General features: G+C 58.2%; 1 protein-coding gene across 2 annotated transcripts in view; it reads left to right on the forward strand.

Moving 5' to 3' along the window:
• The window catches only part of LHPP (phospholysine phosphohistidine inorganic pyrophosphate phosphatase), a 159,000-nt gene extending 136,345 nt beyond the window's left edge, over window positions 1-22,655 (forward strand). For both annotated transcript variants that reach the window (XM_072972080.1, XM_072972079.1), the window contains one exon: window positions 21,796-22,655. In XM_072972080.1, coding sequence (XP_072828181.1) covers window positions 21,796-21,892 — 97 coding nt within the window. In that variant the 3' untranslated portion in view covers window positions 21,893-22,655. The remainder of the gene's footprint in view (window positions 1-21,795) is intronic.
• The last annotated feature ends 2,754 nt before the right edge of the window (window positions 22,656-25,409 follow it).

A 25,409-nucleotide genomic window follows, 5' to 3' on the forward strand; every position in this document is an offset into this window, starting at 1 on the left:
TAACTTTACCTTCTCCTCCTCAATTCTGTCTGAATGTCTGTTTCTCACCTTCAGCGCCTTCTTCTCCATCCTCTCCTTCAAACCTGATGCAGGTGACCCTGGCTGGCCCGGCTTCCTCTGCCCTCACCACCGTCCCCCGACTCTGCCTCCAAGGCCTGTGCTCTAGCTTTTTATTCTCAAGTGGCCAGAACCCACCCTGAGTGAAGAAAAGAAAAGCCCAGAAACATTTGCTGAGACGTTTCTGAGTCCGGCACTGACCTCGCACAGTCGAAGCCCTGGCTGAGTGTGGATACAGGCTGGGGACAGGGCTGCCAGGCTCTGAATGATGGGCGTCCCAGACCCACAGGCCTCGCACCAGCAATGCCGCCCCCTGCCTGCCAGCCTCGAGGGGGTGTCCTGCCGCCCTCCGCCCACAGCAAACCACACCCACAAGCGCTCTGTGTGTGGAGAACCAAAGGCTGGGAAAATACGGCCCCCTGGACGGCCCTGCGCTGGGCTTCGGGGGCTCCATGCATTCCCAGCCCAGAGGAGCCAGGGGCTTAGTAAGTGTTAGCCAGAGCCTGGCCTCCAAGGTGACCACGGGTCCAGCTGACCTGAAGTATTGCCCGCAGAGCAGCAAGCTATGCTTTTTAATTGGGAAAAAAAAAGAAGTTTTTACAAATGTCTGCACAGAAATATCCGTATCGGTGGGTCCTTGTGCCTGGGGACCTGTCGTGACAAATCTTAGAGGGGATAAGTCTGCCTTCCGAGGGGGACACATCGAGGCCAGCCGGGAGGGGGATCAGGGGGCACCCTCCACCCACGGGTCGGCCGCCATGTTGCATTGTGCTCTGGGAGCCGAGGATGGAGGAGAAAAGGTTGGGGAACCAGAGCCTCGCTTTCTGGACCAGCTGTGTTGCCAGCAAAGTGGTTATTTATGAGCGAGGTTGGGTGTAAATCAGGGCTCCCCCAGCAGCACAGCTAATGGGGACTCTGAAATGATCTCATGGTGTCCCCTCCGCTGAACCGTCCAAGGGAAAACAGGGCACCGCCTGCAAGGACCTAGGCTTCTCCTGAGCCTCATTCAGGCTCTGGCAAATCCTTGTTCCTGTGCTGCATGGTTTCCATCCAGCCTCCAGGACAGTGTGTGCAGGACTGTCTGTCTGGTGTGAACCTGGGCTGCTCCAAGCAGGCAGACGGATGATGGGCTGGTGGTAGGTTGTGTGAGCACGCATCGCAGGTCTTAATTTTTAATCTGTTCCAAAAGCTGCCAACTGCTGGATCAAGCTGGGCCCACTATTCTGGCTCCTAAGCCACCTCCGAAGACAAGGTCCCATCAGCAAAAATTAAAATTCAACTTCAAAATGGTGACGTGGCTCACCTACAGAGTCGCAATCCTGTGGGCCCAGGATTACATGCGAACAAGAGAAGGTGTGGGCAGTGGCTGCATCAGCTCAGCACTGACTCCTTTGCCCAGAGTCAGATGAGCAGGAGGAGCTGGGCCCCTAACGCACATGAGCGCCCCCTCCAGGGAAGGCCACGGGGCTGGAGGGCTCGCCCCTCAAACTTTAATTGCCTGTTAGGGATCAGCCCCTGTAATTTTCATCCACTGACGCTTCTTTCCTGTGTTAATACCACAGAACGATGCCTTTTCCTGCCCATCCCGACAGACCCATCAGCTCTCCTGCATCTGTGGGGACAGATCTATGGGGTTCCCCACTGGGCAGCTTTGGCAGAGCTGAGGTCAAACTCTTGGTTCAGACCCCAGGGGTCCCTGGTGCCACAGCCCCTCTGATCTGCAGGCCCCCTGCATGCACTGACTCTCCAACCCCTGGGCTCGGCTTTGAATGAGTTCATTATTCCAACCCTGCTGCGGCGTCCTGGACCGCCAGTTTCTCCAGGCTGGCGGTGTTCGGAAGCTGGCCACTGCCAAATCCAGTTGTTTGACTTAATGTTTCAAGGCCAAGTCCTTTCAGGAAAGTTCTCTCCATCCCCACCCCACCTCCTCTTAGAAAAATAGATGTGCAATTGACTAGCTTTGCAGGTTTTTAAGCCATCATTCTTTCCAAAGAATAGTGTGAACCGCTCACTTGTTGATACACATAATATTCTCTCTCTGTCTCTGTCTCTCTGTCTCTCTGTCTCTCCTTCCAAATGCACATGGAATGGAACTGGGAGAGTACAGAGCATGAGCATTTCGGGGATGGGGGTGCAGAACAAGCCCTGGCTGTGGTTCCTGCAAAGGAAAGAGCCCAGCTGCCAGGGAATGGAGGTGCCCATGGGTGGCCACAGAGAAGTGCTGGAACCTTCCACGAGGGGTGTGCTGCAGCTGGATGTCCCTGTTGGCATTCCTCTTTATGCCTGTGCTGTTTAAAAAGCTCTGGCCTAATTAATAATCCACCTATATATTTATATGCCTGCTTCTTCCCCATGGTGGGAGGGGCGGCGCCGTGCAGGCTCTGGACTTGGCCTTGCCTTTCCTGGTGGTGAGGTATGAAGGATGCACACAGCCAGGAGGACTTTCTCATGCTCTGAATGCACCATCAGAGCCAAGAGAACTTTTCCTGGCCCAGAATTCTGAGTCAAGGTGTGATGAGGGCCTTGGCGATGGTGAGCATCTCCAGGCCTTCCCTGAGACAGCCACTCTGTGACGGGTTAGGGGACCCCCCCCCACCTTGCCACTGTGCTGGTACTGGAACTTTGCCCCAGGCTAGGGCAGGGTAGCATCCATTTCATCTGCCCAGGTCTCCCCCACATCTGCATGCGGGGGCCTGTCCCAAGGGATGCACCCAGTGACTCAGCTGGAAAGGGGAACGCCCTGGACCAGGAGATAGAGTAGGTCCAAGGCCCAGTATTGTCATTTATCTGGTTGGGGACCAAGGGGTTCACAGCCCCTTTCTGAGCCTACTTCCTGGACCATAGAACAGAAGCCAGATCATAATCCTACACAAATTGAGGGGCAGAACGTTCTTGCGGCATTGGCTGTGCCCTGTAATGTCCAAGAAGGCACTGGAGTTCTTAGCAAACACCGTCCCCCACCTCTTTGCAGAAAACGGGATCCCTCCCCCAGATAGAAAAGGTCTCAACTGTCCTGAGACCCAAGATCACTGTTCTTTGTGAAGCTTGCACCTGACCTGAGCATGAACATTCCTGTCTCCGTGGCTCTGTGTGGGGAACTCACAGCCTCCCAAGGGAAAATACGGGCCAAAGGGAGGGCCAGGTGGGTGTTGTGTTCACTGCTGTTTCAGGTTCTGAGCTTTAATTAAAGGGGAGGTGGGGCAAGAGGGACAGCTCCCTGCACCTTCCTGTCAGTGAGCATCCTGTTGGCATCCTGGTGTGAAAGTGTGTCTTGAGTGTCCAGTTGGGGCCAGGGCTTACTGGGAGGAAAGACCATGCTGGAAAGGTCCATGCAGAATTGTGTAAAGAGGTGAATTTGGTTACCACAGGTGACATGGGCCATGTAGGCCACCATAGCACTGCATGGGGGCTCCTGGTGGTGGAGCAGAGTAGGGGGGATTCATTCATAGACCCAGGGCCTGGGGGACAGGGTGGAGTCCATCCCATCTGGAGGACTGGCAGCCTGACTTGCACTCCGGGAAGCCGGGGCTTCAAGGAGCACAGGTGGAGAATGCCAGGTCTAGGAAAAAGTCTGACATAGAAACTGAGGCTCAGAGAGGGAAAGAGACTTGCCCAATACCACACAGCCAGTGGCTGGCATTGTGCTGCCACCTTCATTTTACAGGGGTGGAAACTGAGTCACCAGGGCAGATTAGACCAGCCAGCCCCTAGGCCAGACCCAGACCAGCTAAGTGACATCTCTGGGGGTGGGGTTCAGGCATCAGCATTTCTAACTGATCTTTTCAAAGAACCAGCTCTTTGTTTCAATGCTTTTCTCTGTTGTTTTTCTGTTTACAATTTCATCAATTTCTGCTCTGATCTTTATTATTTCCTTCCTCTGCTTGCCTGAGATTTATTTTGCTCTTCTCTTTCTGGTTTCTCAAGGTGGGAGTTAAAATGATGGATTTGAGATCTTTTCTCCTATGTAAGCATTTTAGTGCTGTAAGTTTCCCTCTGGGTCCCGCTTTAGCCGCACCCTGCAGCTTTGATACCACACTGAGTCATTGTTCTAAGCCCCCCAGGTGATTCTGATAAGCAGCTGGATTTGAGAACCAGCATTCTCATCCCCTGTCTGATCTTGGGCCTCTGACAATGGAACTGACAGCACTTCCCAGTCTACTCCCTGGGGTTCTGAGGAGGAAATTAGGCTTTCCCCGCTGACGAACCTTGATTAGGGACAATTTTAAGATACTAGCAGGGCCATCTGCTCTGCTCTGCTCCCTCCTTCGCCCACCTTGTAACACACTCTGGACAAGTTAATTCTTCAGTTTGTATAGAAAAATAAGTAAATAGCTGGAAGACTTGGGGGAGGGGTGATGAGGGAGAGGGGCCCTATTGGATGTTAAGCATAGTACAAAGCCTCAGTCACTGGAACAGTATAGTTCTGGCACACGCCTGGGCAGAAGGATCAGTGAGGGATGGCAATCCTAGGGTGCCAGGCCCTTGCCCAGCATCTGGTGCCCAGGAAGAACTAGCATTGCAGGTAGCATCTGGGGCCCTACTTCCCATAAGATCTTCAACCCACTCAGTACCCAGAGGAGGCGGGTTACCCTCCTTCTGCAGCCCCATGTACCTGAGCCCTTAAAATACACTGAGCCTAGGGCTCAGGTCCCAGAGGTCACTGGAGAGAAACAGGCTGAGAGGGTTGGGGGAAGATGAGTCACGGGAGCGTCCCCAAGTTGGGGAATGTCCTGGCCCCAGAATTCTGAGCCTAAACCATGGCCCATGGTCGGTTACTCCTTCCGGTCCTGTCTCTCCATCTAAAGAAGACAGTGACCCCTCTGAGGATCACTGAGCAAACGCGCCTACGGGATGCCACCATCCCCCCCCCGCAGCCGTAGGGCCAGATGGGGGCTGCTTCCAGGGCTTTCTGGAGGCCAAAGGACCAGCTGGTTTGGGACCAGTCTGTGGCTTCTCAGTACATCACAGGGCAGGACCAGGGTCTGAGGAAAATCGGAGCAGTGTTGAGTTAATGTTTCGGAGGAGCAGCTTGTCTTCCTGGGCTGGAGATGAAACTGAAGGAAACAAGGTTCCGTCTAGGAATCGTCCAGGGAGCGGCGGCCCGCCAGGAGCCAGGGCAGCTTGGATGGGGTCCCTGCATGCACAATCGGCCCAGTGTGGGGCACGCCGCCCCGGCAGGCTGGCGTCCCCGAGGGCCGGAATGAATGGCCCCCTCATTGGGCAGCTTTGACCATTTACGAGGTGCCGTCTGGACTGTGATGAATGAGGTGGCGACTGTCAGCTTTTCGGGGAACCCGACCAGGTAGAAGGTGCTAAGTAAATACGGGGGAGAACTGCTGTTTCTCTTCAGGCCCTATGGACTGTGCCTCAGTTTCCCCATCTACACCCACTCCCCAGTGCCTGGCCCCCATGTTGTAAGTGCAAGTGAGGGAGAGTCCTGGCAAGAAGGGAGCCCGGGAGCCCCTTCTGCTCCGGACTCTGCCGGGGGATGGCCGGCTTAGCTCTCTAGAGGGACAGACTCGTCCCATCTCAGTGCAGCCTCACTGGGCTGCCTTGGGCCTGCGTCTGCCCCTCCCTGAGCCTCAGTTTCCCCACCTAAGAAATGAGGGGGTTGTACCCTGCAGTCCCTGCAGCTCCTGGGTTGGGGGCTTGTGTACCTTGTTTGGGTCTTGCTTTATTCAGTGGCTACAAGGAAGGTGCCAGCACTGGACTCAGAACAGAATCTTGAGTCCCAGCCCCACCACATGCTGACCATGTGGCCTGAAGCAAACCTCTCACTCCTGTCTGGAGGGTGAGATGTGACACTCTCCAGGTGGACCTTGATGAGGTGCTACCATGGATCCCCAGGGCTCTCTATCCCAAGGGCAGTGGGATCAGGCCTGACAGTATGATAGTTGGGCAGAGGGTCCGGGGCAAGGGCCAGCCCTGGGTGGTCTCCAGGTGGCACTTGTGTGGTGTTGCAGGAACCGCTGGCCCCAGGGTCAGCTTGGCTCACCTGGGGGTGTTCTGTAATGAATAGGTATGTGCTACAGAGCAGGTGGCATTGGCCATGCCTGGCTGGGTTTTTGGCCCCAAGGTCAGGGCTGGCCTGGACTGCCCCTCCCATGGCTGGCGAACTGCTGGATCTAGGAGGAGCCGCTGTGCCTCTAGTGTCTGGCCGGGCTGGAGCATGACCTTGACTTTCCAGCCCCCTTGGAAGTATCTTGGGTGAAGTGGTGCCAAGATAAGACCAGGAAGTTGGCTTTTATTATGATGTACATTAAGACAGCATCACTGCAGCCTCCAGGGGAACTTAGAGGTCGGTCCTACCCATTGTCCCACCACACTCAGACCGCTGTTTATCTCCTCTGGGTTCCTGCCAGCTCCCTTTGGTAGCCATGGTCATGTGTGTGTACAACTCTCGCCTTCCATGTCCCCCTTCCCCTGACCGTTGCTCATAGCCGCATCATATTTTATGGAGCAGATAAGCCATACTAGGCTTGCTCACTCCCCCGTGGTTGGACTGGCCTGGACTCATTCCTTTTCTGCTGTAAATAGTGCTGTCGTGAATATCTCTATTGGACCTATTAGCTTTTGTCCTTCAATTCAGCAAACTTTTACTGAAAACCTTCCACATGTCAGACTCTGAGGTCTCTTTAGAATTAAGTTTTTAGGAAAGATTTCCAGGAATGGGGTTGAAGAACTTGTTTTATTCTTTTTATGGATCTTAACATCTACAGCCAAATTACCCGCCAATGGAGTGTTGTCAGCTTGCATCCCCCGGGTGGAAGACAGCAAGGAGAGTGTGTCTGCGCCCAGGGCAGGGTGCACGGTGACAGACAGGCCTCAAAGCTGCTGCAGAGTCACGTGCAGGGGGACAGGGAGGCTGTCCCGGAGGCAAGGGTGCCACCAAAGAGCCTCACCCTGCGGGGGACAGTCCTCATGAACAGGTGCATCTGTTTCAGTGAGCAGCCCCTTGGAAGCACTTCTCGGTGCTCACTTGGGACGATCAGATCGTTTTTGTCCCCCCTGGCCTCTCGTCTGTGATGGCAGTTATCACCGCTGCCTCGTCACCCGAGCGCTCATTCTGACTACCACTGGTCAGCCCGACCGCGCTGACTGTGAACCCCCTGCTCAGCTGGGTGTTTAGTGCTCACTGTCCTGCTCGGTCAGCACATGGAGAACGGGAAGTCACCTGCTCCGGTTGGATGTGGACCCCGGCTGCATCAGCCCAGGGCCTGTGTGTGAAGTGCTCCCTCCAGGTCCTCCCCACTGTGCCACCCCACCCCCAGCCTCCGAGGGGCCAGGAGGGTCTCCCTACCTCCTTTTGTGTGTGAGGAGCCTATATTCCGAGCTCAGTGCAGATGGGACCGGGGATGCCGACTCTGGGAGGGCAATGACATCAGGAGCTGCTGTGAGGGAGCTGGATGCGGGTCCTTCTACCCCATTAGCACTGGAGGCCCCTAATTCTGGTTAGTAAGTAACAGGCTATTAACTTGGAACCCTCAGAATGCAGCACATTAGTGCCTGGTGCCCAAAAGCAAATGTTTCATTTGCTGTCTCATGTAATGGGGCTGGCTGCATCTTCATGACGGAATGAGCCCTCTCTGTGTGAGGGTGAGGGTCCCCCTTTGCTGTCGCATTGACCTCTGGGGGGACTTCTCCAGCACACAAGTCCCCCTGCCCTGCAGGTGGATTGGCTCAGCCCCTTTCCTCCATGCAGGCATCCTCTGAGACCTGTCACGTGCAGATTGGAACTGAACAATAAAATCCTGCGTGGGGCTCATTAAACACACGCTCCAAAACTCCCTTGGCTCTGGGACCTCCCCCAGCTTGCCTTCGCTGCACCAGCCCGCCTAGGCCTGCCTGCCCTGTACCGTCTGTCTCCTGTCAGCCCCTTCCATGCCCAGATGGGAGAAAGGAGTGGGAGAGCCAGGAAGGTCTGCTGAAGCCTCTGGTTTTGTGAGTGGAGACTCCGAAGTCCAAAGAGAAGGGACTTCTCTGAACAAGGGGTGGCCAGGTGGGAACTCGGCAGCAAGTTTGGGACTAGCTGGTTCTGAACTTTGGCAGAACAACCCGGAGACCCGCTATGTCACATGTTAGGAAGTCAGGTGAGTGGGCTGAGCCAGTCTTGGAGCCATATGAGAGCCACCTTGGAGTGAGGTGGCCAGAGATTTGCTTGTAAGGGAAGAGTGACTTCTGAGCCTCTGCAGACCCTCTGCTGGATCCTCGCCATGCGTAAGTCCACGCGTGCCCTCACACAGGCAGGTACCAGACCCTTACGGCCTGTGCTGCTGGGAAGATTGTCCCTCATGAGCAGTCATCTGCTTCTGTGTAATCTACAGAGTTTCCCTCTTTGCTTTGACTGCCAGGGAACTCAAAGGTAATTTTGTTGGCTCAAACTCCTAGGCCTCTGTCACTATCCTAGTATAAACATCATTGTGTGCCTTTCCAGGCTACCTGGGACTTTTGAAAAGGACCAACTCTATTTCATCCATGTAGTTCTCTGTAGCAGAAGCTTGTTCTTTTTCACTGGTGTGTGTTGTTTCGTTGTATGACTGGACAGTTTATTTGTTCACTCTGCTGTTGGTGGACGCTTGGGTTGTTTCCCATTTGGAGTCACCATGAACAGAGCTGATGGAATGTTCCTGTCCACGTCTCTCGGTAGACATGGCCTCATTTCTGTCAGGCGCACACCCAGGATGGAATCGCTGGGTCGCGTGAATGCATGTGTTTAGCATTAGGAGATACGTGCCAACTGTTTTTCCAGCGCGCTGTGCCCTTCCGCACTCTCCCGCTGCGGTGAGAGCTCCTTTTGCTCATGTCCTGCCGGCACTGGGGGCTGTCCCGGTGAGCGTGTGGGCTGTACTGCTCTGGGCTTGCTTGTCCCTGATTACTCGTGACGCCGAGCACCTTTCTGAGCTCCCTGTGGCTGCTGGACCTCCTGGTTTGTGAAGTGCCAGTATTGACCCTTTTAAGTGGAACACGCACAGCAAGTAGGTAAAGGCTGGTAGACCAGAAGTCGCACGTAGGCCCCCCGGGAGGCCATGGAGCTGACGAGACTGCACTTCTCAGCTCAGGCTGCATGGTCCACAGAAGGAGAGCTCCACACGTTGGTCCTCAAGCCCCGCCCGAGCTAACACACAGGATGGAGGTTCTGGGTGTGAGCCCTGCTCTATCACGAGCTCTGGGCAAGTTCCTCACCGGCCCCGAGCCTCGGTTTCTTCACCTCTCAAGGGGGGATGGGGTGCCACTTTCCAGGACAGCATGGTGCTCTGCCTGTAGGAACCCTCGTCACCCACAAGACCCCCTGGCCCAGCCACCCGGGTCTGCGCCTGGTGGAGACAACACCAGGACTCCAATGAGGGGGATGGTCCCACCCTCCGCCCTCAGGATCTGGAGGGGCACCACCTCCCCGTGCCCTCCCTCTCTCCCGGGCCGCCTTGTGAGAACCCGAGCTTGGGTGTGCAGGCCCGGGGCGGGCTGCACTAGCCACAGGGTCTCCCTGACCTGATCTAGCCTCCAAAGGAGGGGGATGGGTGGCATTTCTGGGGGGGCCGGGGAATGAGTGCCCCGCCCTGTGTCCCTGTGGGTGGGGGTGCAGGTGGACTTCTCGGGGGATTTGGCTGTTGGAGAGCGCACTGAAAGGGGCTGGGCCAGCTTGTTTTAATCCGAACACACACCAGGTGTTCAGCATGTTTCTATCAAAATATTCTGAACAGCTGTCAGGGGCTCCTCTGCCGCGAGGTCAGATGCCCAGTCCCCAGCAGGCCCTCCCTCTGCCTGAGCGAGCCTTTGAGGTGGACCCCTGCCTGCCGCCTGCTCGCCCCCGCCCCCTGGCTCCTGGTGGGGTTTGGACCATGCTGTAGGTGCTTCTGGCAGGTTGGGAAAACAAACGGGCTTCCCAGCACTGCTCTGTGACCCTGAGCCGGCCACTCGCCCTCTCTGAGCCTCCACTTTGTCAGCTGTGAGGTGGGGGCAGTAGCACCTACCAGCTGGGCTGCTGTGCAAACCGAAGCAGCTACAGCATGTACGTTCCCTCACCAGGTCCCCGACGGAGAGGGCGCTCAGTGACTGTCACCATTATGAATAATATTATGAATAAAGCATCCCGTCAGCTTGAAGAAGTGGGCCCCAGGGGCGGGCTTCGGGGCACAGGCTGGGTCAGTGTCCCCCAGGGGCTGCCCCTTCCCTCTCAGAGGAGTCCAGAGTCCCCGGCACAGCCACACAGCGTCTGTGCAGCTCAGGATACCAGGCTTGCCCTCCCCTGCCGAGCAGGAACGCAGCGCCTGAGCAAAGCCTCCCGGAGATACAGGGTCCTCAGGGTCCACCTTATCTGCCTGCCCTCTAGACACCGATCCCCAGGCGAGCTTCCCTGGAGAGAGAGGCCTTGCCCCTCTCCTCTGGCCAGAGCAGCCCCGAGGGCTCCTCACCCAGCCCGGTCCAGCGCCTGCCATCCATCCGCCCACCCAGACGGCACGTCTGCTGTGGGCACAATAGGGCATCGTCTCACTGCCCCTCGCTGCAGCCCGGGGAGGGGGCTTCGCTGCCCCACTGACAGATGAGAGAATCGAGGCTCCAAGTGTTGTCCGAGGTCACACCGGTCAGGGCCCGCACAGGCCAAACCCCAGGTCAGGCACCTTCTGGCAGGCCCAGTGGGCAGGAAAGGGCCCACCCCTGCTCCCCTTCCCATGCCCTGGCCCCGGTGTGATTGTAATTAGGGACCTCTAGGGTCTGGCCTGAAATGCTTCCTGGGAACAAGAAAGGGGGAAGACAAGAGAAACTGCCCTGGCTGTTCCACAACCTCTGGGAGTCACAGGGGTGCGTGGTGGCTGACAGCTCAGGCCTGGCTTGGGGTGCCCTGGGGGTTCCCTGCCTTGTAGGGAGCTGCATCTGCTCCGCAGACAGAGCCACCTGCTCTGGGGTGCTCTCTCCATGACACTGTTGGGCCCCCATTCCAGAAGGTCCCGACTGAGTTCCCGGGACCTGTGTCCCTGAGGTCTCACAGGTGTTCACTCATTCATTCCTTTATTCAGGGGGTAGGATGGGTCCTGGAGACCACTGGGAGGGGGGTGCTTTCTGAGTCAGGCCTCGCAGAGGGAGTAGGTGTGCGAGGCTGTTCTAGGCACTGGCACGGACAGTTTGGGGAACGTGACAAGATGAACCCCAGAGCGGGGGGCCTATGGGGAGGGGAGAAGTGGCAGTGGCTGGTGGGCTCTGGGTCAGCTGCCTGGGCCCTGTTAGGGAGACTGGATTGAATCTTGGTGGTGGGAACCACAGGTGATGGACCCCTCAGACCCCTCGCGGCTGTTTCTGTGCAGCCCCCAGCTCTCCCATGCTGCTGCTTCCGACACCAGCACCTGTGGTTCTGCAAGGATGCTCGCTCAGGCGCTGGGGACTGCCAAGCCCACAGGGGCCCAGTGCTGCAGAGCTGGGTGGCACCGGCTAGGGGACTCGCCTCTTAGGGTTCAGTTACACTGCTTACAGACAGGGCTGGCCCAACCTGGCTCTTGGCATTTTCGTGCCTCTAGTAGTCTAGGTTCTGGGGAGATGGCATTCATTCTGGGAAGTGGTTCTCCAGAAGGAAGATCTCTGTGGCCTGGGACCATCACCCAGACTGAGAGCTCCAGCGCTTGGGGACCCGGCGGCAGGGCCTCCCCAAGGAGGTGGAGACCCAGAGTGCATGTGCCCCACATGCTGGGGCCTGGGCTCTAGGGAGGAACGGGATGGTGAGGCCAGGCCAGGGCTCCCAGCCCCTGAGGCTCAGACACTTGCCTTTCTGCCCATCACCCCTTGACTGTGGGGATAGACTGGCCCCCACGCCTAGATTTCTAGGACAGCTCGGGCTCCCAGGAAGCCAGATGCCTAGTGATGACACAGCTCATGGATGGTCAGAGGGAAGGAGGCCCTTGCTCATTTGCTCAGGCAGCTGGCTGACTGTTCCTGTTTCTGCCAGGAGCCAAGGTCTTATGCTGGGAGCATGAGGCCACTGCAGGGATGCCCCTGACCTCAGGGAGCTCCCAGTCTGGAGGGAGCATTGCACCTATAACCAGACAACTGCAGTAGAGTGACAGGTGCTCTGATGGGGTCAACACAGGTGCCGTGGAGCACAGAACAGCCAGCTAACCGAGGTGCGGCCTTGGGGAAGGGCTTCAGGAAAGGCTTCCTAGAGGAGGTTACTTGTTCCTTGGGACGTGAGTCCCAGACAGCCAGTGCTTTGGGGCAGGACAGCAAATTCAGAGACCTGCAGGGGCAGGCAGGAAATGTAATGGAGTGAACCGGGACTGGTCTAAGAATAGGGAGACACTAAAGAACTGTGGGGAGTGGGGTAAACTAGAAGCCACTTGCCCCATTCAAGGGAGCAGCTGCCACACTGTATCAACTCATTTTTGCCTGTAGACTCCAGACCATTGTTACTGAATCTTCTAGACTTTTAAAAGAAGCCAAATTTCCAGCTTCTGTGCAACTCTGGCCTCACTGTGCCTGTGAACTGGGCAACAGCTGGGGCAGGGTTGGGGGTTTGTCAGTGTGAGGGAGCCTCTGGAGCCCGCCAACATGCCGTTGGGCAGCCGTGCGGCACCACCCACTTGTTTTAGCACCTCCAGGTGCCTGCAGGTGATGAGCAGTAAGAACCACACAGGAAACAGCTGATGCGTGGGGGTCGGTTCTGGGTGACAAGCTGCCACCAGGTTCCACCAGGCTGAAGCATGCTGTAAACAGGCCTGTTTCCTCCCAGAGGACAGAGTGGCCCAGGGTGGGTGCCAGGGTCCACGGTAAATCCCTCCCCACTGGGCTCTGGCCCCCACTGCCCTCTGCCTACAACAGGCCTGGCCCTGGGTGTTGATGACTGTGAGGCCTGGATAAAGGGTTCTGGCATCTCCATGGTTCTGCCCAGGGGAGGGCGGGCATCTAGACACAGGGAAGGCTGTGTAGCTCTCGGGACCCCCTGTGCAGCGCCAGCGTGAACTGTACCATTTCTTTCATGCTCCTTGTCAGTTTTTCATAAGTACCGTGCTGTCCCCATTGCGTAAGTTGACGCCTGCACACATTTCCCAGGGCCCCCCTCTGCCCTGGAGCTGATCCAAAGAGGAGGTGCACCTCTACCCACAGGGCTCTCAGCCTGGCTGGAGGTTGACCAGCAAATCATTGATTCCCAGATGCAGAATCTGTGCCATGTACCAAAGGAAGAATCACTAAAATGAGTCAGGATTTAAACCCAGACACACAGAATTTAAGTCACAGATCTGCCATGTACTGCCTGTGACTTCGGGCAAGTTTGTCCCCACCTGGCATCTGTGTCATCATCTCTGGAACAGGCCCCTCCTGGTGCCCACCATGGGACATCATGCACGGTACAGGGGAAATGCTCCTCCAGGCCTGCCCACTGCAGCTGTGGAGCCGATGCCCCGTTGTCTCCATGTCCCTGTGGTGCAGCGCCTGTGAGCCAGGTGAGCTTTGCCCACATGCCAGGACTTGCCTGCTGACTGGCTGGGAGCTCTCGTCTGTGGCAGGTCTTCCCCTGCCTGTTTCTGCACCAGGGCTCAGAGCCTCTGGGACTGGTCCCAGCACCTCCTTCTGCTGGGAGAGACTTCTGGTCCTTCCCCACTGGAGGATGGGTCAGCCAGGGTAGGGTTCTGGGCTCTGGGGCACCACCTGCCTGAAGGAAAGGGCCGTCTAGTTAGTCCAGCCCTGCCCCTTACCCCAGCTCATCATCGTCCAGATAAGGGTCAGACAGCAGGAGACAGTAGGGACCGCCGTGGCTGCAAAGTGGGAAACACAGATGTGACCCTCCCCTCTCTCTGGGTGGCACCTGGCTCACCCCTGCCCACACATGCACATGCAGGGAGGGCGTGTCTCCCAGATGATGGGCACAGGACCCTCCCCCAACTTTAGATCCTCCAACAAGCAGAGGCTGGAGACAGGGAGTGGGAGGCAGCCAACCTATGATGCCCTGCCCCCACCCCTAAGTCAGGTGCCCAGCTCCACTGTTAGTTCCCTGAGGGGCCTGGCCCACCAGGCCGCAAGTCACGCGGGGCCACCTCTGCCTTCTTACTTGCACAAAGACTCCATGGGGTGGGGTGCTCTGGGGGAAGCTGACCTCTTCCCTCTCCCCACGCCTGTCCGTTACAGATGAGCAGCCAGACTGATGGGGGAGACCCCGGTGCCTGCCAGGAAAGGGAGCTCTGGGGCAAGCCGCCTCCCCCCGCAGAGCTCTGACCTCAGGGGAGGTCTTGGCCACCCGAACTGTTTTGTGTCCCCACTCTCTTTCCTGGCCAAGGAGCCATAGTCCTCAGAGGTGCCTGAGGTGAGGACTATCTTAGGCCTGGGTTTTTATGTCAGGATTTGTCCCTCCATGTGATTTTAAAGCAGCCTGCGAAGCCCCGTCTGTGTGAGCTGGTTGGGCCAGGGGAGGCCAGGTCTCTGCCATCGGTGGCAGGACGTGCCCTGGGTTGCAGGGTCCCTGGGTGGGGCTCGGGGGCTCTAGGCTGGCCTGTACCAGGGGTCAGGCAGAGGCTGGGCCTAGGCTGGTGTGACCGAGGGTGGGTGGTGGGAGACACGGGGGCCTGAACAGGTTTCTGAGCGAGGACGGGGATCTGAGGCTGGAGCTGAGGACCTTTCCAGGCAGGATGGCACAGGGCCTGGGACTTTGTCTCCAGGGTGACCCCCTTGCCAGCAGGGATCGTGTCAGAGTCCCCTTGAGACGCAGGGCTCAGTGGACCTTGGCAGGATGAGGCATGAGTTCCACGGGGAAGCGGCTCCTGCGTAAGCTTCTCCGTTAGCAGCAGGACCAGTGGTTCCCGGAGGCGCCTGTGGTGTCTGCCCAAGTCTGGGCCTGCCCTACCCACCCTGCTCCGCCTCTGAGATCCATGGCCAACTGCGCCCTTCCAGCCACCCCAGTACGAGGTCCCCTGCTGACAGCCAGCGCAGACTGGGCAGCACTGGCAGCCCTTCTGGGTCCCAGCAAGCTGGTTTCTTGACGGCAAGGGTCCTGGGCTAGCAGGTGGACAGCAGGAAGCCCTGGGTCATAGGCCTCATGTTTGGGCCGTGGTTAGTGGCAGGAATCCCATAATCAGCCTTCAGAAAAGCGGGGACGAGGGCGGGTGGAGGCAGAGCCCTGGCAGCATCCTCCTGGCATTCGCCGGAGGCCAGGCTGTGGCCCATCTTAGAAACGACCACGCAGGCCCCTGGGTCTCGGACTCCCGGGGCTCGGATGGAAAGGCGTCCTTTGTCCAGCCTCGTCACCTCCCGCCCCATGAATCGGAGCCCTCTGTCCTTTTCCTCCGACTTCGTCAGCACAGCCTGGAGTTGGCTTCATTCTCAGTGGCGTCATCCTCCTAAAGCCCGTGCCCCGGTCCCTGAATTCACTTGGCCAGCCCGCCCCCCAGTGCCCAGCCCTCAGCCACCAGGGGTGCGGCCGGCCCCTCCGAAGCAGATGAGGATAAGGACGCATACCCCTCCCTGTGCGGGCAGTGCTGTGGCCTGCGGCCTCAGGAGCCTCTGTCCAGCCCTGTCCTGGAGCAGACCAGGGTGGAGAGGTGGCAGGTGGGTGGCACTGACTCCCGGAAAAGTTCTCAGGGAGAGGCTGCACCTGTGTTCCCCTGGACAGAGGAGCCAGAAGAGAGGAGGTGGGCATGGAGACAGTCCTTGCTGGGGTGTCTGGCCGCCACCTTCCTTGGACTGGTACAAAGACTGCCTCTGTGAAGCCATCCAGGCCAGCGCAGAGATTGGCCTTGTTCTCTGCCTCTGCCATTCCGTCCTTCCCTCGGCTCATGGGGTGTGAGGGGGCGGAATAACTAATGATAGGCAGTGCCCTGCGGGGTGGGGGCCTTTGTTCATTCACTCGATGGGGGACACTTCCTGGGTGCCTGCTCTGGGCCAGGCCTGTGTGGGCAGCCGCCAGGGGCAGGAAGCCTGGCCCCTCTCTCTAGGCAGCCAGGTCGGTAGGGCACCCTCAGTTGCCCAGCCAGATGGTTCAAGGGATAAGGGTCAATTTCTGGGTGCTCAGAAAAGAGAGCAACTTGCCATGTGAGGTGGAGCATAGAGTTGGTGTTGGGAACAAGTAGGTGAGGCCTTGGAGGATGAGTAGGAGTCTGCAGGTGGAGCAAAACCTAGTGATCATGCATTCCAGCACAGACAGGAGTGTGGGAGAGCATGGAATGTCTGAAGAATGGGGGGCCCTGGATGCAGGGTGGCTGGGAGGGTACCCAGTTAGGACAGACTCATCCACTCTGCTGGGGAGCTGGGCTGTGACGTGGGCAATAGGGAGCCACAGCAGAGTTAACACAGGAGAGGTGGAAGCTGCAGAGGAAAGAGGGAGAATCCACTCAGACTCAGCCCGAGATACCCGGACACCACCCACACACAGGAGCCCAGGAGAGCAGAGGAACCCGCTGCTCCTCAGTGGACAACCGCCCAGGGAATCTGCCTCTGCCTCCAACTTTAGGAAAAGACCTGAGGGCTGTGCTCAAATGGATGGGTGGGGGGTGTGGGGATCCCAGCCTAAAGCCCCGTTTTCTGGAAGCTTCCCTGACCCCCACATGTCCTCCCGTAAACTCCCTTAGATCCTGTGCCCTTTCCTTTCCTTCCCAGCCCCTGTCACATCTGTGTGGGTCTGGACGGTGAGGCCTGGAAGGGCAGAGGGCAGGAGGCTGATGCCCACATTGGCTGCAGGGCCCCCAGCTGCAGGCAGAGTGCCAAGTGCTTCATTCTGAGAGCCAGGCCACATGGCCACCTTACCGATAAGGAAACTGAGGCTCACAGAGGTGGAGACAGCTTGTGGGGGACAAAGCAAAAAGCCCACGCTGTGTGGGCCTGGACTGGGCCTGGGGCAGGGGATGGGCAGCCCCATGGGGGCCCTGTGGGTGCAGAGAAAGGGGGCCTCCCCTAAGTCAGTGGGGCGGAGGGGTAATCGGGCGCACATGGTCCTGCTCGGGGACACAGCCCACTCTCTGCCCAGGAGACTGCTGTCTCTCTCCCCCACCTCTGTGTGCTCCCTGTCTCCTCCTTTCTGTTTCTCTCTCACTTCGGTCCCTCCATCCCTCTCTCCTTTCCCCTCCCTCCGTGTCTCTCCACCCCACTTTCTCCTACCTTCTTTCCTGTTGCTGTTTTCTCCCCTCTGCCTGCGTCTCTCTCCCCTCCTCCCCTCTGTCTTTCTTCCTGTCTCTGCCTTTCCTCCCTCCTCCTCTCTCCTCCTCTGTCCGTATCCTTCTGTCTTCCCCTCTCCCAGCCCAGCTAAGCCCTCTGCTCCCCTTCCCCGCTCATCCTGCTCTGTCCAGGCAGGGCCTGCTCAAGGCCGGGAGGGAGTCTCTCGGCCCCTTTGTCCATCACCCTCCGCCAAAGGGCACGTCTTTGCTGGGTTTCTTCAGCCCTTGTACTGTGACATCTTTGAGGCCCCATGGGTCGTGAGCCACTGGCCAGCGTGGATGGGCGCTTAAAGCCCCCCAGCTGCCCAGGGTCTGTCCTGCCCGGTCAGGCCAAGCAGAGCTGTCTCAGGGGCCTCAGGGTGGGCAGGCCCGGAACGAGTTCCCTCCACCTAGCAGCTCCCTGAGAGCCACGGCCCACGGCAGCATCAGGTGATTAAGACGTAAAAGTCCATGGTTTCCTCCGTGTGTTGGCAAACAGCGGCCGGCTGCTCACGCAATCCTTTCTTTGAATAGGTTCTTGAATATAAATGATCTGTAATTAAACGTAATTAGTCCTGTACCCATTCAGCTCGGTACCGTACGCCGAGTGTGGCCGCCTGGAATCTTGCTACAAAGCATCTTCCTTTATGGGCAGATTTCTTGTTCCGTCTCAGGGTCAAGTTCATTTGACTGGACAGTAAACCTGTCCCGAGGGCCCAGTGAAGGTCCGAGGAGGACGGTCCTGGGACCAACTGCCCAGGAACTTGGATGACGAGTCGGGGTGGGGGTGTTTGCTGGTGGAAGTCTGATCTGCTTTGAGCTGCCACTGACCTCACTGTCCTGGAGAGAAAAGTCAGGAATCTGATGGGAACTGGTAGGAGGGGCACAGAGTGGGGACAAGGGGTGTCAGCACCAGGGCAGGCATGTCCTGAAGGCGTCCCACTCCCCCGACCATCCCCTCGTAAGTGGGGACTGGGGCACCCCCCCCCATGTTGGTGAGCAGGGCCTCGGGGCTGTCCTTTGGCCCCAGGAGCAGCTAAGGGAAGCCCGCAAGGGCGCATCACGGGCGATGCAGGACAGGCCAAGGGCACTCCAGCCATTGGGATGTCCTCTGGGGTCCTGGTCCCAGCCTCCCTGCCCCTCCTACTCCAAAGCCTATGGTTCCACATACCCACACCCCGACACACACGCCAGAATCACTCTGTCTTCCCTGTACCTCAAATGCTGATGTGTATCTGTTAGTCCCCCTGCCAGCCTATGGGCCCAGGGCAGGGTCCAAGGCCGGGTCACAGCCAGCCTCCAGCCCCAGCCTGGTTCACAGCGCCCTCTCGACAGCTTGCTGAGTCCTCTCTGGTCACGATCACGGTGCTGAACGCCCACCCCTGGCCTGCTCCCTTCAGCCTCGCGGGTCTCCTGCACTCCTCACGGGAGCCCGTGTGTGTGTCCTGTTACTGCCTCCATCCAGAGAGAGACGCCGCGGCTCAGAGCTGGGCGGTGCTCAGCCTGAGTCACCAGGTGGGTCACGGATGGAGCCATGCTTATGCTCAGGGCACAGATGAGTAAACTGAGGCAGAAGGACGGTTTGCCAGGGGAGGACTTCCTGCCAGTTTGGGTACTCTCTGTCTCAGAGGGCCCCTCCCACCCACCTGCCGGCCTCCCTTGCTGTGCCCCGGCCAGGCCAGCCCCATCTCAGATGGAGAGAAGAATCCCCTCCCCTACCTCCAGAAGGATCGGGGGTCGGGGCCAAGCAGCAGCCGCAGGGTGACCTGGTACCCCCTCCGAGCCTCTCGGTCTGTACCGGGGGGGCGTGTCAGCACACCAGGAGGGCCTGGGCGGAGGGTGCTGGGTTCCCAAGAAGGGAGACCCTCCCACTGGAAGGGCTGTCCACAGAGACCCTGGGCGGCTGGGGGCCGTGGGCGCCCACCTCTGGGAGGACGGAAAGGGAGTGCCCACGACGGGCAGACCGCCAGACCCAGGGGTCTGCAAGCAGAGGCCCCAGGGGCATCTAGTTGAGGCTTGTGGGCCACGTGTGGTCTCTGTTGCACATTCTCTTCTTTTTACAAAATTTTAAAAATATAAAAACCACTCTTAGCTCAAGGGCTGTACCAAAACAGGCTGCTGGCAGGATCTGACCCAAAGGCCATAGAAAATAGCCATAATGATGGGAAATAGACACCCTGTATTTGTGAGATTAAATGTGACTTTTTCATTAAATTTTCGAGGTATAATATACCTCAAGAGTATGTTATATATGCATATAGTGTGAACTAAAATGAACAGCATGATGCATTTTCCCCCATGTGCCACCCCTGGAACCACCACCCGGTCAAGTTCTAGAACACTGCCAGCACCCCCATCCCATCCCCCCAGGAAGGAACCATCTCCTGGCCTCGGCACTGGAGACTGGCTGTACCTGTTCCCGAACTTGATACAAACAGGCTGCCCAGTTTGGGTTCCTTGAGCCTGGCTTCTTCTGCCCGTCGTGGTGTCTATGGGTGACGGCGGACAGACATTGCAGAGTGGAGGGGAGTTCACTGTGGGTGGTGGTGTCCTGGGCTGTTCTGACGTGTGCACATCCCATCCTCTGTTTTTCCATTCTCCTGTTGATGGACATTTGTGCAGTTTCTGCCTTTTTGCTACTATGATGGAAGCTGCTTGGAACAGTCTAGTACTTGTGTTTTGGTGAACACGTCTATGCATTTTTGTTGTGCTGTATACTTGAAGTGGAGTTGGTGGGTCATAAGTAGGTACCAACACGGCTTTCCAGAGTGTGTGCCATGTGCAACCTTCTGATAGTAACAAGTGTGTCTTTCAGCACTAACATGGGAATAACAGAGATCTGAAATTCCTGTGTTCACTAAATTGTTTGGGTCTGGCAAGAGCGAAATAATAATCCCTTAAAACACCTCCGCTGGCACGAGAGAGTAGCTGATCCGGTGGTGGTGGTGAGGGTCCCTGTCCACTCGTCCCCTTGTCCCCAAGGCTCACATTTGGGGCCCCACCTTTGGGGGAGTCATGCACCCCCTGGGGTGCCTGTCTGTATGTTGATCCACGAGCCGCAGGGTGGCCACATGAGGGAGGCGGGAGGAGCAACGTCCGCCGGCCCTGGCGTCTGTCCGTGGCCTCTGCTTGGGGTGGGCGCTACCCACCTGGGACCTTCCTGGAGGGGTGGGAAGGTCCAGCAGCTGTGCGTGTTCCTGGAGGCTCTGACACCCAGAATAATGGCCCAGAGTCAGAAGAACCGGCTCAGATCCCAGCTCTGCTCTCCCTGCCACATGGCCTCAAGCAGTCCTAAACCTCTCTGGGCCCCCATTTTCTCACCTGTCGGAGAGGGGCACCTGCCTCCTCCCCGAGGATGGAAGGAGAAAATGATGAGACGTGTGAAGGCCCGGGGATGTGGGCAAGTGAGTGGGGTTCCCCAGGCTGGGGCGGGGGACAGGGCAGAGCCAAAGGTGGGCCCTCCTCAGTCACCAGGAGCATCCACTTCCCTCCCCACCCCTCCAGCCCCTGCCCAGGTCCTGCGCCTCAGCAGCCTCTGGGGAGGTGGCCTCCAGGCCACCGGGCTAAGAACTCTGAAAGAAAAGGTGACTGTGCCCATGACAGCCATTTTAGGGTCAAGTGCTCTACAGACGCCAAACCCTTCAAAAGGGACAACTTGACTTGTAGGACATTGTCAGAACCAGCTCTAGCCGCCTCCTCCAGACCAGGGCGGGGGCCTCCGTGGCGGTGGCCGGGCTGCTGCCTCCGGCTTTCCCCAGGCGCTCGGCCAGACCGTGGGGTGGTCCAAGCGGGTGGGCCCTCGGCGTGCGAGGTTGCACGGGGCGGTCCCCACCCCCACCAAGCTCCAGCCCGTGAGCAGGGGGGAGGGCCCTTCCTGTCACCAGAACCTCACGCTCTGGTTCACAGCCCCCTAGGCTGCCCACAGCCCTGGGGATGAGGTCCCAGCTCCTCCCACAACTGTCAGGACTCAGGGACGTCCCCTGGAGCCCACTCTGACCCCGTTATAGTTCTCCTTTCCCCACCCCCACAAGTCCACCTGGAGCCCTGCTCAACTTCAGGACGCAGCCCACAGCCCCTCCTCCAGGAAGCCCCCACACGGGGTTCCCCTGGTGCTGCATGCACCTCACAGGCACCTGCATGTATCATGTGGCCGCACTCTCTTTGTTCTCAGCATCCAGCCAGATCCCAGGAATTACCTGGAAGGGATGGATGAGGGATTTGAAAGGTTCTAGCCCCTCAAATCCCAGCCGGAGAGTAGCTTTGCAAGGAGCCTTCCTCTGCTGGGCAGGAAGCTCAGAGCAGGATTGAGCTCAGAGCCCTATCCAGAGTCAAGGGTGTGGTGGCACGGACGGGGCAGGGGCCAGCGGTCACTCTGCCACGGGACTCCGAGCAAGCTTCCAGCAGAAGGGGAGGTGTCCAGGTGGAGGGAACAGTCAGGGGGGAGGTGTGTGGGACTAAGTAGGGGTGGCTGGGACTGGGGTGTGGGGTGTGGCCACAAGCCAGGCTGCCTGACGGGGCACTGAGGGGCCTGGAAGTTTCCCAAGGGCAACGCCAGGCCTGTGCTAGATGCTGGGAGACAGCGGCTTCGGATGGGTCACCATGGGCTTACTGACTGACCTGTGGTCCTGCCCTCCAGGCCCAGTGATGAGCACCATCCAGAAGTAAAGGCTGATGGGTACGTGGACAACCTCGCGGAGGCCGTGGACCTGCTGCTGCAGCACACAGACAAGTGACGGGCCTTCTGGGAGGGCCTCTAGCCTCCTGCCACCCTTCCCTGTGCCCAGACCACGCAAGGCCCTGTCCCCTGCCCTGGACAGGCAGGTGGAAGGGGGCCAGCCAGGCAGTTCGGGGCTGCCCTGTTCCTGGGCCTGAGCCACCAGCCCCTCTTCTGCTTCCCTCTGCAGAACCCCCCCCCGCCCCCAGTCACACCTCCCAGCTGCCTGGGCAGAGTTTGATCCCCACCTGATGGCCTGTCCCCTGCCTGTGCGTCCTTGGTGGAGTCAGGAGGTGGGGCAGACCTGTTGAATCCCTGAGCCTGTTCACTCTCCATTCCCACCAGATCCTTTAAATGCTCCACCTAACTGGACTCAGGTGTTTGCCCACTGCCTCCTATCAGACAGTCCTGGCATTTTAGGGAGGTGCTTGGAGAAAGCAGGGGCCTCCTGTGCACCGTCCTCGCAGCCCAGAGCTGAACCCGCCTCCCCGGGACTGCCCAGCGGCCCTGGGCCCTAGCCGCTGTCAGAGTGGCCACCCAGCATTCCCCACGCACCCCTTACCGATGCAGCCACCCTTTTCTCATCCCAAGTCACCTCTGGAGCAAAATGGAGCAGCCCTCAGGGGCACTCTGAAGACCACCATCCTACAGAGCAAGAATTGTAACCTCTAGAATCCAGGTTGCAGGCAGAGAGTACTTTCTGGAGCCTTAACTCCAAATGTGTCACACCCAGGGTGCGCAGGAGGACACTAACGGATAATAAACTCTGCCCTGACCAGCGACGACTTGGGCTTCGACTGCACGGGGGTGGGAGGGGGCACCGTCCCTGATCCTGCCATGTGCTTGACCCTCTAAACATCAGGGGGCCAGGGTCCTGAGACATCTCGCCTGCCCCAAACTCTTGGTTTAACAGGCGGGGAAAGTGAGGACCCGTGGGGACCAGGTGGACCTTCCCTCATGGAGCAGCCCTGAGGCCGGGGCGGTGAGCCACGGCTTCCCCAATTCACTCACAGCCCAGGTTTCAGGTTTCAGAATCAGTCAGCAGAACAGATAACTTGATTGCTCTGTTCCTCCCCAAATTCAGTGCAGAAGCCATTGACAAATCTTGGAAGACTCCTTCTAAGAGAAGTCCTGAGTCCTCCGTACAAGATTTCCATTAAATGAAGGCAGATGAAGATTTAAAAGCTAAACCCGGAACCTGAGTTCCCTGGAACAGGAGCCCAGGGCCGGCGGGGGCTGTGCTGTCCCCAGGCTGTGCCCGCCATTCCGGCCACCATTAAATCAGAATTCGGAAGATATGGTGGTGGCCGAGTCTCTTCATCAAAATGAGGGGCCACCGACCAGGCTGGTGTCATTGGCTTGCAAGGGGAGGAGGGGCGTTTGGCCTATTAGCTGGAAAACATGCAAATCGCCTGCTCCTGGATGGAGTCCCTAATTGCAGCTCGTTAGGCGATCAGCCGGGCGGTCAGCAGACATGCAGTGGGCAGCTGCTCACCGGGGCCCGGAGGGCAGTGACTGTGCGGGGACTGGCCGCAGCCTTCTGTTCGGTTTATTTCCTTTTCCCTTTCTTTCCTTTTTCGTGGGCTGCCCCTTCCTGCTGTCCTTGGCAGGGGCTTGCAGCCAGGGCAGTGCAGCCCTGGAGGAAGGAGGCTGGTGGTCTCACTCTCTGTGGTCAAGTGGAGCCTCCCCTTGATGGCTGCTGCCCAGGAGTGGGGACAGAGACGGTGTCAGAGGGACAGCAGGCACAGAACCCCTATCTTGGGCAGAGAACATGCTACCCCCGCCAAGCTATGGGTTCAGTGACATGGACACTGTTGTTGCCCCATTTTACAGATGAGGAAACTGAGGTGCAGAGAAAGTGACTTGCCTTGGCCCAACAACTGGCAAGGGCAGAGCTGAAGCATGTATCAAGGTCTAACCCTGTATCCAATGCCCTTTCTAGTCCCTGCCACAATCCCCCCATGGGGATGTGGCCTGTGGTGGCCCCAGTGGCTGTGACTTTCCAGGTGAGCTGGCACACTGGTATCCTCTCTCTGGAGACAAAATTGAGGTCCATCCCTACTGCACCTCAGCCACCTCACCCTTTCCTCTACAGGCGTTTGCCAGGCGCTGTCAGGGACCAGGCCACACCAGGGTGCCCTGTCACGTGGCTGGGGATGATGACCCCTGTCCTGCTGCCACCCAGGGTGGCCGTGCTGCCCAGAAGTGAGGCTGACCTCCCTCACCCCTGGGTCCTTCCAGCTGCCCAGCTCCAGCCTGTGGCAGACCCTCCTTCCACACCCCTAAGCAGGGTGGGCACCGTTCTCAGGCCAGGGACAGACAGAGCCACTGACCACAGGTAGGGCTGGAGTTCGGGGTAGGCAGTGGCCTAAGGACCTGTCTGTGGTCAGGAGATGCACCCAGATCTGCCACACGGCCAGCAGAACGTTCCAGGCTCGGGGGGCACCCAGCAAACCCACTGCCAGAAGGGGTCAGGTGGGCGGGGTGGAGAGGAGGGCAGGCTGGGGACACAAGGGCCTCACCTACCTCCAGATCTTCCAACTTGAGGGTACACAATGTACCAGCCTGCGTGAAAACCCCATTCAAACTCAGTTAATCCAGCAAGAGTTTTTCATCCCATGTGACTTCCAAGTCCATCTGGGTCCCAAGAAATTCCCGACTGACCTCGGGACAGGGCAAAGGCAGCCCCACCCAAACTCCCACGAGAAGAGAGGGGATGGCACCTGGGGGATGGGAACGCAGGGGAGGTCCACGCTGTCAACCGTCTGACAGGCGCTGGGAGCTGGCTGAGGGGTCCGAGCCCTCCCAGCAGGTGCACACCCACCGCGGGGCCCAGGTAGCTTCAGCGCTTCTCTCCCCCTCAGATCAGGTTGAACAAGTTCCCTCCAAAGGCCCGGCCTACGCACTGGGCCATTCCTGCTCCTCGCAGGGAAGCTGGCAGGAGGGAAGGGGCACAGAGGTGAGGAGGGACCCATGTGTGTGCCTGCTCTGTGCCCCAGTGCCACCTCCCACCCCAGCGTGATTATCCCATAGCTGCAGCTTCCCCACTCAGAACTGCCCTGCCTTAGATGATAAACAGACGGGCCAATTTGTATCTCATTTTTTCCTTTAGTTTCAATTTTTTTTAAGATTATAAAAGCAATATGTATTACTGTAGGAAATTCAACAGAAAAGTATAAAAAAGAACCAAAAAGTCACTCAGAGCCTGACCACTGTTAATATTTGAGTGTTTCCTTTCATCCCTTTTTCCACACGAAGATAAATGTTTTTGACACACACTGGACAGAACTGTCTAGTGTGGTACTAGCGGTTTTAGGTGTTGATTCTCTTCATTTAAGCCTGAGCGTTACAAGTCCTGTCTACACATGAGGAGGCTTTGGCGGCCCACAGACAGTGCTCGTGTCAGATGCAGGTGGCCCTCAGTGGCACTAGGCCCAGAGGCTCAAGGTGCCAGCCTCCCTCTGCCACGGAGGAGACACCACGGGGCGAGCTGAGCCGGGGAGGGGCTGCTCTACCCAGGCTGCACCCTGACAACA

The sequence above is a fragment of the Vicugna pacos genome, chromosome 11, assembly GCF_048564905.1.
Source record: "Vicugna pacos chromosome 11, VicPac4, whole genome shotgun sequence".
NCBI lineage: Eukaryota > Metazoa > Chordata > Mammalia > Artiodactyla > Camelidae > Vicugna > Vicugna pacos.